This window comes from Lynx canadensis, chromosome B2, assembly GCF_007474595.2.
Source record: "Lynx canadensis isolate LIC74 chromosome B2, mLynCan4.pri.v2, whole genome shotgun sequence".
NCBI lineage: Eukaryota > Metazoa > Chordata > Mammalia > Carnivora > Felidae > Lynx > Lynx canadensis.
Genome location: NC_044307.1, coordinates 145202593 through 145217665, shown reverse-complemented (window position 1 = coordinate 145217665; position 15073 = coordinate 145202593). Strand labels below are relative to the sequence as shown.

General features: G+C 56.2%; 2 protein-coding genes across 7 annotated transcripts in view; one reads left to right on the top strand and one right to left on the bottom strand.

Annotated features, from left to right (window-relative positions):
• Nucleotides 1-6727, top strand: part of AGPAT4 (1-acylglycerol-3-phosphate O-acyltransferase 4) — a 126606-nt gene extending 119879 nt beyond the window's left edge. For all 6 annotated transcript variants that reach the window (XM_030316741.1, XM_030316742.1, XM_030316739.1 and 3 more), the window contains 2 exons: nucleotides 3513-3711; nucleotides 6168-6727. In XM_030316741.1, the coding sequence (XP_030172601.1) occupies nucleotides 3513-3711; nucleotides 6168-6262 (294 nt within the window). In that variant the 3' untranslated portion in view covers nucleotides 6263-6727. The remainder of the gene's footprint in view (nucleotides 1-3512; nucleotides 3712-6167) is intronic.
• A 6948-nt stretch (nucleotides 6728-13675) lies between these two features.
• Nucleotides 13676-15073, bottom strand: part of MAP3K4 (mitogen-activated protein kinase kinase kinase 4) — a 111705-nt gene continuing 110307 nt past the window's right edge. The window contains exon 26 of the mRNA XM_032593352.1: nucleotides 13676-14218. Within this exon, the coding sequence (XP_032449243.1) occupies nucleotides 14198-14218 (21 nt within the window). The 3' untranslated portion in view covers nucleotides 13676-14197. The remainder of the gene's footprint in view (nucleotides 14219-15073) is intronic.

Sequence of the window (15073 nt, the reverse complement as noted above, 5' to 3'; positions counted from 1 at the left end):
GTGCAGTCTGAAGTCTGCTGCAGGGGTGAAGAATTAGTCCTTAATGGTGCCAGATGAAAAGTGGGTGAAGGAAAGGGGCATTCGAGCCGTCTCGTGGGCGTGCAGGGGCCACAGGGGCCACGGTTGGCAGCTTCTCCGTGTGGGGTGCGGAAGCCAGCGGGAAATTCTTCACGCATAAGAACTGAGGGTTTTCCAAGCTGGCCAGGGCCTCTGCGCTTACACTGAGGGCATCGCTCCTTGGAAGGGCGGCAGGGTCTCTGGCCTGGCCCCGTGGTACCGTCCTTTGCCCACAGCACACGCCCGGCCGGAGTTCCGCCCCCATGTCAGGCTGATGCCGGGGAAGGCGTCCTCTGAAAATGTCCCTCCTGCCCAGACGTGCTTACTTTCTGTCTCTTGTTCTTTCCTCCTCTTCCCTTCCCTCCCTCCTTCCTCCCCCAGCACCATCGAAGACGTTTCAGTTTGCTGAGCCGAACGTTGGGAAAACCCAACCAGCCGGGCTGTTTCTGGCCGGCGTGGCTTGTGGTGCCTGCCTCCCGGGGCTCTGGTTGTGTGCACACCGTGTGTGCTCAGGGGCTCTGCCCTGCGTCAGGAGGGCCTCCTCCTCCTTTACGCTTTTGGGCTGATGGCTCTTTCTGGAAACAGATCAACTCCCCTTTCACTAAACACATTTCCCAATTCCAGCCTCTCCTGGGCCACGTGATCCTTACACACGGAAACAAAAACTGGAAGCGTCATGAACCAAAGCCATCTCCCCGTAGGGCCGGACTTCCTTGCAAAGGAAGGGACGTAACCAAGAGAGGCCATAAATGCTGCTGGAGCTAACGTCTGGCCCCAGACGTGCTTCGGGTCTACCCTGCCGGGTCACAGAGTCACTGTGACGCCCCCGGGGAGGCCAGCAAGGGTTACTGCAGCAGCCACGTCAGTGGGGGCAGTGAAGGGTCTTAGTTTTCTGAACGAAACAGAGACAAAGAAAACTCTGGGTTGAATTCGTTCTGACCCCCTAGAAAAAGCAGTGCTTTTTCGTCTTGCTAGAGGCACAAATAAATGTTGGCTTAGCCAGTGTCTTTCTGGCAAGAGATGGGGAAAGTGGCACCGGGCCCTCTGCAGAAATATCACAAGAGAAAAGTTATTATCAAGACTATTAAAGAGAAGAATTAAAAAAAAAAAAAAAAAACAATTCCACTTTTTAAAATGAGGGAGTTTTATGATATGTAAATGACACCTCAATAAAGCTGTTTGGGGTTTTTTTTTAAGGCGCAAAGGTATCCCCTCCTGTCTTTGTCCAATCAGGCTTGTATGACAAAGTGACAGGGACCAGGTGGCTTGTACACAGCAGACCTTTGCCTCTTGCAGCTCAGGAGGCCAGGCCAGCACCCCCCGCCCTCCCCCGCCCAGGCTGTTGTGTCCTCACATGCTGGACGGAGTGCAGGGGCTCTCTGGGGCCCCTGTGCTAAGGGGGGGGCCCCCAGTCATGAGGGCTGCATCCTCACGAAAGGCCCCGCCTCCTGAAACCACCGCCCTGGGGATCCGGTCTCCACATGCAGATTCTGGGGGGGGGGGGGGGGGCACAATCAGTCCGCAGCAAACCCCTTATCTGGTTATTGGGCTCCCGTGGCCCCAGCCTGAGATGAGAAGCATCAGCCAAGTTAATGGCAGGGAGGGACCATGGGAGGCCTTGACAGAGTTAGGTGCCCTCTCTCTGGGCATCGGACATGTCACCATCAGGTGGTCTGTTGTGGCCACAGGCTCTGTGTCACTTGGGCGTCGGGAGCACTCGGCACACAGGTCGGTTCTCCTAGAATTATTTGATTATTTGGCCCAAGTGCAGAGACACAGGAGGAAAGTTTGGACCGGGCCTGGGAAGGGGCCGCGGTGCAGAGCGCCTGAATCCCCAGGGAAGGGGTCAGAGGCTCTCCTTCCAGAAAGGCCCGTTTGCGGACTCATTTTAATGACCCTCCCTGAGGGGTCAAAAAAGCATATTCCTCAGTACCTCCTGACTGGGAAAAAAGAGAAGTGGGATGTATTTTAGAGATTTCTATCTCAGGCCGTTGAAGGGAACAGTTCGGTACCTAAGGTGTAAGTCGCAGGCATATGGAGGCTTGTCTTCCAGGACCCTCGCCTCCTTAGACAACAGGGACATTACTGGGCTGAGACACGGGGCTCGCGGGACCCAGAGATGCACGCGTGTTGTCAGCCCCCGGGGTGTTGTTAGGAGATGTTAATTTGTTGCCGGTATTCAGAAATGGGGAAACTGCCCACGGCTGCCGGCCCTCATCCTCACACGGTGCCGGGAAGTGCCGATCGGTGTCCTGGTGCCCGTCCCTCCCGGCAGCACACTCCTCGGGGCCGCCTCCTGGTCCCGCTGCGTCACTCACTCCCACCTCGGGGCTCCGGGGAGCAGCTGGGCGAGCTCGCTGCGCAGGGCCGGCTTCGGGGCTCCCTGTGCTTCGCCGTGCCCCCACCGAGACCCGTGATGGCGCACTGACACACACACACACACACACACACACACACTAGACCACCGGCCGTCCCCTCACCCGCGGTCTGTGACCCGCGGTCGGTGGTGGTGCAGAAGCAGGCGATCCTTCCTCTGACTCGGCACCCGGTCAGTAGCAGGCCGGCGGCTCACACGCCGTTCCTCCCTTCGTCTCATCCCGTGGGCATCTCATCATCTCACGCCGTCCCTAGAAGGGAGGGTACGTGCGTGAAGGCACTGGGAGACCACAGTCACAGAGCCTTGGTTACAACGTTGTTGGAACTGCTCTATTTTGTTACTGCTGTTCGTCTCTTACGCACAAGGGCTACACACAGGAAGGACGCGGCATATGTAGGGCTCGGCAGGTGCAGGCGTCCATGGTGGGCGGGGTTGGAGCCCGCAGAGAAGGGGCGGGGGAGGAACTCCTGTATTTAGTCTCGGGTCGGGCACCAGATGAGAATCTACTGAAATGTCAGGACAGGAGGCTGTTGGCCATCTGGCTGTGTTGACAGCCACTGCACACGGCTGCTGGATCCTGAGGAAGGAAGGAGGCACAGAGAGCATTGCCACTGGAGGCCGGCCTGGGCTGGGCACCGAGCCCTCCTCTGCCCGGCCTCCTCCGTGAGCACCTCGCCTCCCGCGAGCAGCCCCCACAGCCTTTCGTGGTCGTGCGGCCTGGGTGCCCGGGCCAGACGATCAGGACAGTGCAGCGGTGTCATGGGTCAGGTGCAAGAGGGTGAGCTCCTGGCTCTTCCTGAGCCCCGGGGTTCTGGTCTGTTCTGCGGGCATCCACTGAGGGCCAGGATCAGCGTGTCGCCTCAGTTCGCTCCCTACTGGCCCGTCCTGGGCGGCAGAACTGTCCGTCTTGCAGACCGGGAGTCTGGGCCTCAGAGGCCGGTCACCTGGCCAGAGGCGGGGGGGGGGGGCCCAGGGGGGGGCCATGAGCCGCCCCCAGAAGCGGAGCCTTGGGAAGGGCCTGCGTCAGCCCGGGGTCGTGCGTGAGGGAAGTGCTTCAGGGTCGCCTCTCTGTTCCCAGGATGCCTTCCAGGAGGAGTACTACAGGACGGGCACCTTCCCAGAGACCCCCATGGTGCCCCCCCGGCGGCCCTGGACGCTCATCAACTGGCTGTTCTGGGCCTCCCTGCTGCTCTACCCTTTCTTCCGGTTCCTCACCAACATGATCAGCAGTGGGTCTTCCCTGACCCTGGCCAGCTTTGTCCTCGTCTTCTTTGTGGGTAAGTAAAGACGAGAGGCCCGGAAGTAGGGACCACCCCACCCGCGCCACCTCCAGGAGCGTCTGACGGGGAGACAGGTGGAGGCAGGAGTGGGGGTCACCTCCACACGGGTGCCGTACGGCCTCTGGAGTGAGGGCGCAGGCTGCAGGTGCACAGGGAGGAGCGGACCGCAGGGCCCGTGTCCACACACACCCGGGACCCCAGGCCTGGAGGAATCTTTCCCCGTGGCCCAGCGAGGCAGGAGATCCGGTCACAGGGTCTCTGCGGACAGCACCGCTCAACTGTAGTCGTTTCTGCCTTCCTTCTCCCCAGGAAAACCCTTTTCCTGGGGCCCAACAGAAACCGACAAAGGCTCTTGGCCACTCGAAGCAGGTCCAGGCCCCTTCGGGGACGTGCGCATGCTTCTCGGACTTGGTTGCCACGCGCACCGACACCCGAGAGAGGGGTTTGGTGACAGCGTTTTCATTGAGCCGTACTGGCTTCACGGACAGCAGTTTTGAACTGCTGTGGTTTCTTCGCGCCAAGGTTCCCTGCAGTCAGGTGCCCCTGGGGCCAGAGGGAGACGTGGCAGGATCCCCCGGGAGCCAGGCCTCCCGAAGCGGCCCGGTCGCCCCGAGTCTGGGAGGAAAGGCATCCTCTCTCGGGACCGGAAAGCGTGGGCAGAGGGCAGCCTGCTTCCCTGTGACGGAGCAGACGCGTGTGCCGCGATCCGGGGGCAGGCGCAGTTACTCCCGAGAAACATGCAGGCGCCGAACGAACGCGCCAGGCGCCAACAGTATAAAAGCGTGTCAAATTGAAAGCGTCTCGGGACAAAATCGCCCCGTGAGCCTGCTTCCCGGAGATGATCATCGCTAACAGTGTGGCTCACATTCCTCCAGACGCGCGCACACGTGCGTGTGTAAATTCACACAGATGGACTTCCCCTGCACTCGTCACAGCACACGAGACCTCACTCATCCTTTTGGGTCAAACCAACCAATTCTAGACTGTTCGCAACAGGCCAAACTGGCTGTTATTCCCCAAACAGACCTTACTCTGGTCTTTTTAAAAATTAAAAGGTCTATTTTCATGTTGCAAATTAAAATAACGCCTGCTCTCTGTAGAAAAAAGGGGGTGTAAGAGAAACCCCATTTCCGATGATTTAAGTCCCCCTCCCCCACAGGCCAGAGGGCCCCCTGCCGCCTGCTGGCCAGGTGACAGGCAGCTCCTGTGGTCAGGGTCTCCAGAGGGAGGAGGGAGGGGGCAGAGACCCGTGCCTTCAGGAGAACCTGGCTCCTTGGTGATGAAGGTGTGTGGTGAGAGCCAAAAACGGGCTGAACTCTCTCCCCGAGGAGATGGGGTCCCCAGGAGCTCTGGAGGAGCAGACTGCCCTGTGCCCCCTGCCCCTACGCCTCATCAGCTGCGAGCCCCAGCCTCCCTGCACTCTGTCTTGGATTGCCGTGTGTCTTGTTCCCCTTTTAAGGCCTTTGGGCAATGGGGCTGATGTTTTATGCACCTCTTTACTCTCTACGCTCTCATCACAGCCACCGCACGGTGGTTTGGCCACTGGGATGGGTCCTCCTTAGAACTGGCCCAGGCTGAAGCCCGGCTGGTTTGTAACTGGCCCGTGGGATACACGGGCCCCATCGGGCGGGGCTGTGCTCAGGCACGCCAGTCAGCTCCACGGGTGCCTGACCGATGGTTCACTGGCCACGCTGCTCGCGCTTTTAAACACGTGCGTCACGGAGATTTCAGCTGTCACCCATTTATCCATTCTGAAACGTGTGCGACACAGTCTGCCGGGCCTGGGGTGTTTGGTGCTGGGCTCATCAGGGTGATTAAGACGAGCTCCCTGCCCTGAGCGAGCTCACCGAGTCTGCCCTCTCGGAGGGAGTAGCTTTAACTACAGCATCTGAACTTGGCCTTGTTTCCCAGCTTCCTGGTGGCTCAGCTGGGTTCCCACGAGGGTCCCTCCCGTTCTCTGTTTGGGCCAAACCTCACTTGGAGAAAAGGCTTTCTGCAGACTTTCCTTGTTCTCTGCTCTATAGTTATACCAACAGCAGTGCCGGGCACCGAACAGATACTTGAACCCTAGCAATCTCCAGGCTCCTGGGGGGGCTATCAGGCTTCGCTGAGGGGCCTTAGTAAGCACCTGCCCTGCATTCGCGAGGGAATCCTCTCTGCCTCGGGGACCCCACGGGAAGCAGAGGAATTCCATAAGCCTCCGCGTATAATGGAGCGTGGCTCACGCAGTTCGAAGGGTCGAAGGAGCATAAAACCCCCCAGCAGAACAGCCTTGCTCTGTTTTAGTGTCACTTAGTCTATCCTGACGCTCGTGCTCAAGGGTAACCGTGCAGCAGGAGGACGCAACGGGCCCAGGTTAGCCCCTCAGCTCATGCTGCAGCCTTGCAGATGGCTTTCCCGTCGGCATCTCCCTCAAAGGTTCCTCCTAAGTCTCTGCCTTCCCATCTCCGCAGCCTCCATGGGAGTCCGATGGATGATTGGGGTGACAGAAATCGACAAGGGCTCTGCCTACGGCAACATCGACAGCAAGCAGAAACGGAACGACTGACCCCGGACACATCAGCACCCAGAGGGGACCTTGGGGACTGGTGGACGCTGTCATCCTTAGTGGGACCCAGGGGCGAAGCGGGGTGAGCCCCTGCTGGGAAGCCAGGGAGTCTGGTCTCGATGCCAGATGGGGAGGAAGATGTTCTTAAATCTTTTTTCCCCCATCACGCTTTAGTGGGTTTTGGTTTTCTTTTCGTGTGTGTGTGTGTGTGTGAGTGTGAGTGTAAGAGAAAGAACACATATGAGTAAGAATGGTGTGCGGTTGAGTGTAAGCCTTATTTTGTGATCATTCGGGGGGGATCTGAGGCACAGGGGGAGGGCAGGGATGGGGAACGGAGGGGTTCCCCTTCATTCTTTGGTGCTGAGTTTTCTGTACTGGATCGCGAGAGAGTGAAAGGCGCTTTAGGTAAGATGACTAAATTATGCCTCCAAAAAAAACAAACCAATTAAAGTGTTTGGCTCTCTGTGGTACGTTGTTTACACAGGCCGCCGCGCGCTTCCACCCGGCTCCCTGCCGTGGCCCTGGTGTCCAGGTGGCAGTGACCCCGCAGCACTGCCGGGAGGGACAGGCGGGACTCCGCACGCCAGGGGCAGCCGGAAGGGGCCCTCCCGGCAGGAGGCGCAGGGGCAGGAGCCCGGAGTGCGTGCTCAAGGGGTGTGGCGGTGCCGGGGGCGGGCTGAGCGCGGCTGTCGGACACAGCGCCAGGCCCAGTGAGGTCCGGTTTTCGGAGTCTCCCTGGCCCAAGCCTTGAAGACGTGGCCGGTTCCCTGAGGAAACCGAATGGAAAAATCGTAAGCATTGCGGTCTGCAGTGATTTGAGAAATGACTTTACGTCCACTGCCCACCTCAGTAGCCGGTAGAAACCGGGTCCCTCAAACGAGGACAGGCTCCTTTGGGGCAAACACCATGCAGGGGCCACGGGACTCCTCTGAGCAGGGTCAGGCTGGAGCAGACACGGGGTACAAGCACCCCCTGGGCTTCCACGTCTCTCCCAGAAGCCCAGACTCACACCACAAACGAGGGCTGCTCCTGGGCATGGAAGGTGTTCTTGGGAGTGACGGGCACACGCAGGGCTTCTGCAAGCCGCCTCCAGGCCCCACAGGCCAACGCAAAACACGAAAGAGAGGCAGTGACGCTTCTGGTGGAGAACACGTAGGTACCGGCCACTGTGTCCTCTCGGGTCAAGACGCGACGGCACTTGGACCGACGGTATTTCCAAGCGCGAAGAGTTACGCGGGAGAAGCCTTTCTGTGCTCAGCGACACGCTGCTCAGGACAGAGGTCTATTCTGTGCTCCCAGAAGAAGCTGGGCAAATAGTACTGAAAGGTGTCATCTCTACAGAAGCTCTCTCTGCTCGAGGGACAGTAACGTATCGTGGACATAAGCTGCAGAAGGGAGAAGAGGAACAAACTCTGGCTGTGGGACGGGCGTTCCGGTGAGGCCCAGGCCTGAGAGCAGGGTGGATGTGCCCCACGCGTGTGCTCGCCCTGCGTAAGGCCACGTGCTGGCTTCAGACGCACGGTTTCCACAAAGCAAGAAGAATAGAGAGGTGTGGGCAGATCCCCCGCAGGCCCCTGGAGCGGCTTGTCTGTATACGTGTTCCCATGTGTCAACCTGCACCTGGATGTGGGGGGCCGCTCTCCGCTGGGGACTCCGTGCTCCGCAGGGGACCAGAGTAAAGCGGTCAGAGTCCGTCATCCCTGAGCTGTGTGGTCCGCCCTCACAGCACTCTGCCGCTAACTCGCTCCGAGACCTCGGGCCAGTCATTTTGCCACGAGTCCCAGCTTCCCCGTTGGTAAAACGAAGGTGATAACACCTACCTCTTGGGCTGTTTCAAGGGTAAACACACTGTAAGAATCCTAAAGCACTAAACAAATGAGGGATGAGAGATAAGAAAGCTGCCCTCCACCTCGCGACTTCCCAAAGCGCTCAGAAACCACCCTGAGGTGTCCAAAAACGTGTCACTTTCCTGTCCCCCCCCCCCCCCATTCAATACAGTGGTGATTAAGTTCTAATAACATATACCCTGCCTTCACTCCAGAACATAAAAGGGGCCCTGAGACATTTATTTTTTTTCCGAATTGGTTCTGGGACCAAACACAGGATCTGACAAGCAGACAGACGCAGGCTGCGCACCCGTGCCGTGGGTCCAGGTCGGAGGAGGGCAGGCAGAATGCTCTCCTGGGAAAGGACTCGTCAGCGCAACTTCTCAGAATCGCCTTAGGCAGCGAGAGAATGCGGGGTGCTGGGGACAGAGCCTGTCCTCCCTTCGGCTGTCTGCCCTCCCACAAAGAAGCATTTTGTCAGGAGGCACAGGGATCTGGTTTTCCTCCTACCCTGCTGCTGTAATGGCAGAGACGAGCACAGAACCTTGGAAAGACCCGTCCCTGGGCCCCTTAACCTGTGCGCAGGTCTCACAGACGCCAGAATCTCTTCAGCAAGGAGCCGTTCTGGCTCCCAGGATGTAGATTTGTCCCCGAATTAAGACCCCATGGGGTTTAAGCCTCCTGTAGTGCTCCCTGGTGGCGTGCCCCGGATGAAGAGCTTCACGTCCTGACATTTTCATCCGACTGTAGCTTGGGTCAGCCCTGCTCAGAGCCGGCGCCGGGATCCAGAGGAAAACACCGTTTTCCTGCACTCTGGACAGCCACACCCCGGGCTTCCTGCAGCTTTGAGGCAGGGAGTTTGATGCACTTCTTCTAGGAAACCAACTCCACAGAGTGACTTTCTTTACCAAAATCCCCAGCCATCCAAAATGCAGCTTGCAGCCACGGGCAGTGGACAGATTCTGGGCCTGCTAAAGGACCAGGAGTAACCGTGGAGGAGGAACTCGTGCGCTCTGTGAGTCTGTCATCTTGCTTATTTTTTAGAGAGACCACAACCCTTTTCATAGGATCACACAGTAGTACCGGAGTATCTCTTGACTTGCTGTATTCTCTAAATGAGTGCACGCAAAACCTTGTAAAAGCAGTAGCCACTGGTGTTTAAAAATTAAAAACATTAATATTTTCCCAACATATCCGTAAAAGTGGATCTGAAACACAGTGACTTAGCAGTAAAATCCAATGCTAACCATGCAGCCATGACGCAGAAAGAGATGATGTGACGTCACTGAAAGGGGCCCTGGCAGCTTCCGGTTTCTCTCCCGGTAGAATGGAACAGCGGCCTGGCTGGTCCCCATGCGAAACGTTTTCGGCTTTGCAGAGAGTGTAGCACTTACTCCTAAGTATGGACAAAAGTGACCAAAGGGTACCCGTTCTCTGCTCAAAACGCGGTTTAACCAACCCAGCTTGCCCCGAGGCACTGGTCAGACTCTTCACCGACTTGCTAGGCCCGGGTGAGGACAAATGCTCCCGGGGCAGCCGGTTTCCAGCGCGGCCACTGGAGGAGCGTCGGGGCCGCACCACCTGCCGTCTGTGTTGACAAGACCGCAGGAGCGAGAGGGGCCCGGGCTGCCGGCCGCGTCCGCACTGGCCGCGAACCATCCCGCCCTTCCCGGAGCTTCCGGGTAGGGCGCCCGCGGTGTCAGCCCCCGGGCCACCGTGCGCCGGTTCCCCGGGGAACCCAGTGTCCGCCCTCCTTCAGCGGGCGGGTCTTGCAGCCTCCGCGGAAGTGGCTCTGGCGCGGGGCTTGCGGAGGACGGTGTTCGGGGCGGCAGCAATGGTGCGAGGACACCGCCCCACCTGCGACCCCGCAGGGCCGCTCGCGTTCCCGGCCCCGGTTCTCCTTGTAAATGCTCTTCCTCCGACAAAACGGGTCCTAACGCCTAGCGCTGCCAGGGCCGGGGCCAGAGGCGGCTCCCGGGTGGACGCAGCTCCGTGACGCGCGTGCGCGGGCTTCCTGTGCGTCCACACGGCCGGGAGCTGCTGCGTGTGCAAACTGGGAAGCCAGCTCAGTGGCTCTTAAAACGAATGACGTGGGGTTGGACACCCTGGACGGGGGCGCGGCCCCTCCCCCAGGGCCAGACTCACGGTCATTTGCTGCCTTTGCCAAGGAATCGCGTGGGAATGTCACGCCAGCTGCTGAAACTCCCTCATTTGTGGCTTCTTCCCCGCCTCTACGAGGACACCGTGGCTGCGCAGATAAAGAATTGGTTGCATCGGAGGAGGAGGATGTCCTAAAAGTATCCCTAGAGATTTAATTAAAAACCATTTTTAAAACCATTTTTTAATTTTTTGCCAGGATTGAATGAAGCTCATTTCCTTGATCGACATGCCAGACGGAAGGGCAAGTCCCTTCTCAAGGCCAGCCCCCCTGCCCTCCCTCCCCGTCCCCCCCCCCCAAGGGGCCCGTGTGAGGCTCCCTCGGCACCGAGCGCCCCGAGCCGCACGGGAGCCTGACGCGTCAGCCACGAAAGAACACACACCACAATCTGCAACGTGCTCCCGCACCCCTGGCTTGGGTTTTGAGTATTTCCAGAGTTTCCACAAGGGTAAACGAAAACCAACCACTCCAGAGGCTTCGAGGCTTTCAGTCCTAAGGCAACGGTGCCGCCAAGCACCGCCCTACAACTTGAGAGGAGGGTAGGGGACTCACGGACTCCGGTTTCTCTAGACCCATGACATCCTGTACCATTCCCAGCACCTGTCACCAACTGCTAAGGTGTCAGAAACAGAGTACGGGAAACTTGACCTAATTGGTTAGCGCATGTCTCCTGAGAGCATCAGCCCTCCAGGGCAGGGCCGGGGCACCGGGCACTCAGGGAAGGCTGGTGAGATGAAGGGGGTGCTGACTCAAGACGCTTTAGTAAGTGACCTTCCATGGTCTTCTTTTGATTCCCTTTCCTGAAGTAAAAGTAAGAACCTTTCTTAAATGCAAACAGGCCAAAATTAAATCCAGGACGTTATACACGGTATTTTGAAGCAGAGTTGGTGGTGAAAAAAAGCAAAGCTTTCTCCAGTGAAGGATAAGCAGCTCGAAACGAGGCATTCCTCAGCCCCTGCAGCCTTGTCCTGCTTTAATATCAAGGTTCTGAATGGTCTGACAAGCACTTATCAAGTACCTACTTAGATCTTTTCAGTATCTAGAAAATACTCCTACGACCATGTTAGTAAAGCTTCCCACTGAGTAAGACTCATACAATTTTTACCTTTAACATTTTGTTTTCATATGAAAGGAAAGTCTTGTTTTGCATGTTGGAGAAACTGGGTATTTTTGACATTTCTTGCATCTCTGTTCTGTTGAAATTTAAGGAGGTAAGCAGCATGAATACAAAGTTAGGATTCTGGAATAATAAACCCTTTGGACTTCAAAACTGCATTACACCACACAAATCGCACTTTTTCTTGCTCTGTAGTCTCTAGCGGGATCCCTCCCAAGCACTTTAGGAAATCAGGAGTTACCAGTGCAGCCCAGAGCCATTTCCATCCGGATGTTTGCAAACGATGAGGAAGGAGAGCAGTGGAGAGAATTAACAAAGGTGATCAACCTGTGCAGGGTGGCTCAGACTTCTAAAGTTTATGCAAAATAACATCGCAAAACCACAGGACCCCTGCCCACATGGGGCAGCGCCTAGAATGAGCGGTGCGCATCTGAGGCAGAAAGGCCGAGGCTCCAGGACAGGGGTGGCGGTGGGTGGGGCAGCTCTTCCTCCACTTCTCTGTCTCGTCCACAGTGGAAGTTAGGGAACGAGTCACTTGAAGTGCACGGTGAACCCTACCGACGTCACACATGACAATTACCTACAAACTGACGGTGAGCCTAAACGTAAGAGCAGAAACTATGAAAACTCTTTGAAGAAAACCTAAGTGTAAATCTTCGTGACCTTGGGCCCGGTAATGATTTCTTAGATAGGATATCATGAGAGCATGCAATAAAGAACAAGTTAATGAGCCAGATTTCAAAAGACACCATTAAGAGAAAAGACAGACGGGGGGGAAAAAAACGACTGTAAATCATATCCCTGGTAAAGGGCTTGTATCAAAAATATATAAAAACCTCTCACGATTCAATCAGACGACAACAAATACCCCAATTAAAAGATGGGCAAAGGACCTGAACAGACATGTCACCAAAGAAGATGCAAATGGCCAACATGCAGGAGAAAAAACGTTCACCCTCCTCAGTGACATGCGGACCAAGCCCCCAGTGAGCCAGCGTTTCCCACAGAGTGGACACGATCAGAACGACAAGTCCCAAGGAGGTTATGGGGGAGCCAGAACCCTCGCACGTGGCCGGTGGGAGCGCAGGATGTGTGGCCACCGTGGGAACAGTTTGGCACGTTCTTAAAATACCGAACGTGGATTCGCCACGTGGCCCAGAAGTCCCGCTGCCGAGAGAGATGAAAACGTCTGTCCGCGCGAACACGTGCGTGTGAATGTTCAGAGCAGCATTCCCCCCGAATAAGCAAAGCATGGAGCTCGTCGGTGAAGAAGTCGCGTGTGCAGCATCTGCACTCACTGGAGCGCTCGGCACCGCAGAGGAAGCAAGTCCCGGTGCGTGCAAGGGCCCGGATAAGCCTCCGAAGTACCAAGCTCAGTGAAGGAGGCCGGACGCAAAAGACCACGTACAGTCAAATTCGTCTGAATGGCATGCCCGGAAAGGGCGAGCTGTCAGAAGAGGTGGCTGAGTGGTCACCTACGGCTAGGGAAGGGGGATCCAAGCGGATACGAGGCTTCTCCGTGGAGGGGTGTTCTGAGACGGACTGTGAAGACGGCCGGCTGTACAAACGTACAACTAATTACGGAGAGTCACCTAACGGTATCCGTCCAAGATTAGGTGAATTCTACCTCAAAGAGCTGTTTGAAAGAGCTGAAATGTTTTTAAAAAATCTAAGTGTCTGTATAATCCTGCTGTGATGCCAACGTTCTCTGGACATTCATGTCTTGAAGGGGACTGCCGCCCAGGAGGGAAGGTGAACACACAACGTGCCGGAGAAATGAGTCTCCCAGAGCCAGCCGTTCGGTGTCAGCTTCTGAAAAGATCTCAGGAAGCTTTAAGCTCAATCTTTTAAAAAAATCGCAAAAAAGAAACTAAAGAACACCATCAATGACATAGACTTTGGGCTAGTTTAGAGAACTAACTGCTGGAAGGTCACCTTCTGACAAAGATGCTTTCTCCTCAAGAGCTCATTCGGCGGTGCCTACCACTCACCTGTCACCTCTCCGTCCTGGGGTACACATCGATGGCCTCCATCCAGCATGCGGTAACGAGGCTTACCCTTTCACCCTCCCACACTGCCCGGGTGACGTAGGAGAATTTAAAGGGGCCCTCTTGCATCCTGAGTGGTGTTTCCTTTATCTGCTTCACTCTTCACGAAAAGCCAGGAGGTCCTAGGTCCTGAAGGACGGCGCCCGTCTCTAGTGCATCTGACTGCACCCCTTTGGTACGGGAACACACGAGTGAGAGCAACAGACCTCTGTCTCAGGTAACGTCTAGGCTCTGAAGCTGATAACCATTAAGAGACAGTATAACTGAACTTTCCTAAAATAAACCATTTATTGAAAAAAGAACCTTTTTCTGAAATTTCATCAATCAGCCTTTGCGTAACAAGCCCGTGGCTTGCCAATGACAAAAAGGTAAGGTTTCACAGTCAGTGCACTCGACAAACAAGAAGTTTAACAACAAGGCCCAGGACACCGATAACACTACAACTGCTTTTGAACCCGGGAAGGTCAAAAATACTACACTGACGTCACGGTCCTCAGTCACACGAGAAACAGGTGACAGAGGCGATGGTCCGTGTACAGTAGTAATGGCACTTAACATGCAGCTTCTTTACCTCGTGGACACCGTCACGCGGAAGGGCCCCGCGCCGCATCGAACAAACAGGAGCAGCAGGACAAGTGACGCTTGTCGCCTGTGCAGTCCTCAGTCTTGGAAGGTTAGAAAGGCTTACACTGCTTCTCGGCACAGTCTCTATGTAAATATTACATACAGTAGTGATTGAGAGAATTCTCCGAGCACACACACCACCAGGCCACAGACCAACTGGCTTCATTCTTCATCTGTGCAAACCTGTGAGGGAGGCAGGAGAGAGCTGAACACGATTCACGGTCCGCACACAACTCACGGTGAGTCACTGCCGCCGCCTCCACGTTCCCAGCGCTGAGCCGGCGGGGGGAGGCTCGGCTGGTGCGGCGAATAAGGTCAGAGCTAAGTCACTGCTCCGTCACCTGACCACTGAAAGCGGTAAGAGTCTGTATGCTTTATAACGAAGAAATTAGTGTCTTTTTAATCACAGATCCTTAATATCTACATAGCAAATCCAGCTGTCTGTTCCCTAATTCCACCCACCCATGAACGTGGTCACTCCTCTCTTCCGCATCGTCCTTTCCTCTATCGGGGGCTCCCCTGCAAGGCCCTTCCAGTGTTGTTTTCCCCAGGGTTTCACGGGCACCCCGCTTCTCCCTGAAATACTCTCCCAGCAACGTTCTGTCTCCCAGGTCTGCATCTGGGCCCCACTCTCTCCCAGGCGCGGGCCCGCAACACCTACGTGCCCATCTGAAGTCCCTGAGCAGACGTTCCAAACACGCCTCGACCGTGATCTGCCACAGACAGAACCGCCACCTCCATGACTCAGCACCCCGCCAGCTGCCTCTGTACCCCTCTTGGCCAACGGGGTCTCTAACCTGGTGGCCCAAGCCGGGGCCTGGGAGCCGTCCTGGACCCCACCCTCACTCGCCTTTCTCAGCTCATCAGCTACTTGGTGGTGGCCATTTTAACCCCTAAATATTGCTGATAATTCGCCCCTGACCCCCCATGCCCAGCCTATTAGCTGTATCAGCAACTTCCTCACTATTCTGTTGCCAGAAGGATCATTCTAAAGCACTATTTAATATTATGCTTATAATAAAACTGAAATTCCTTCAT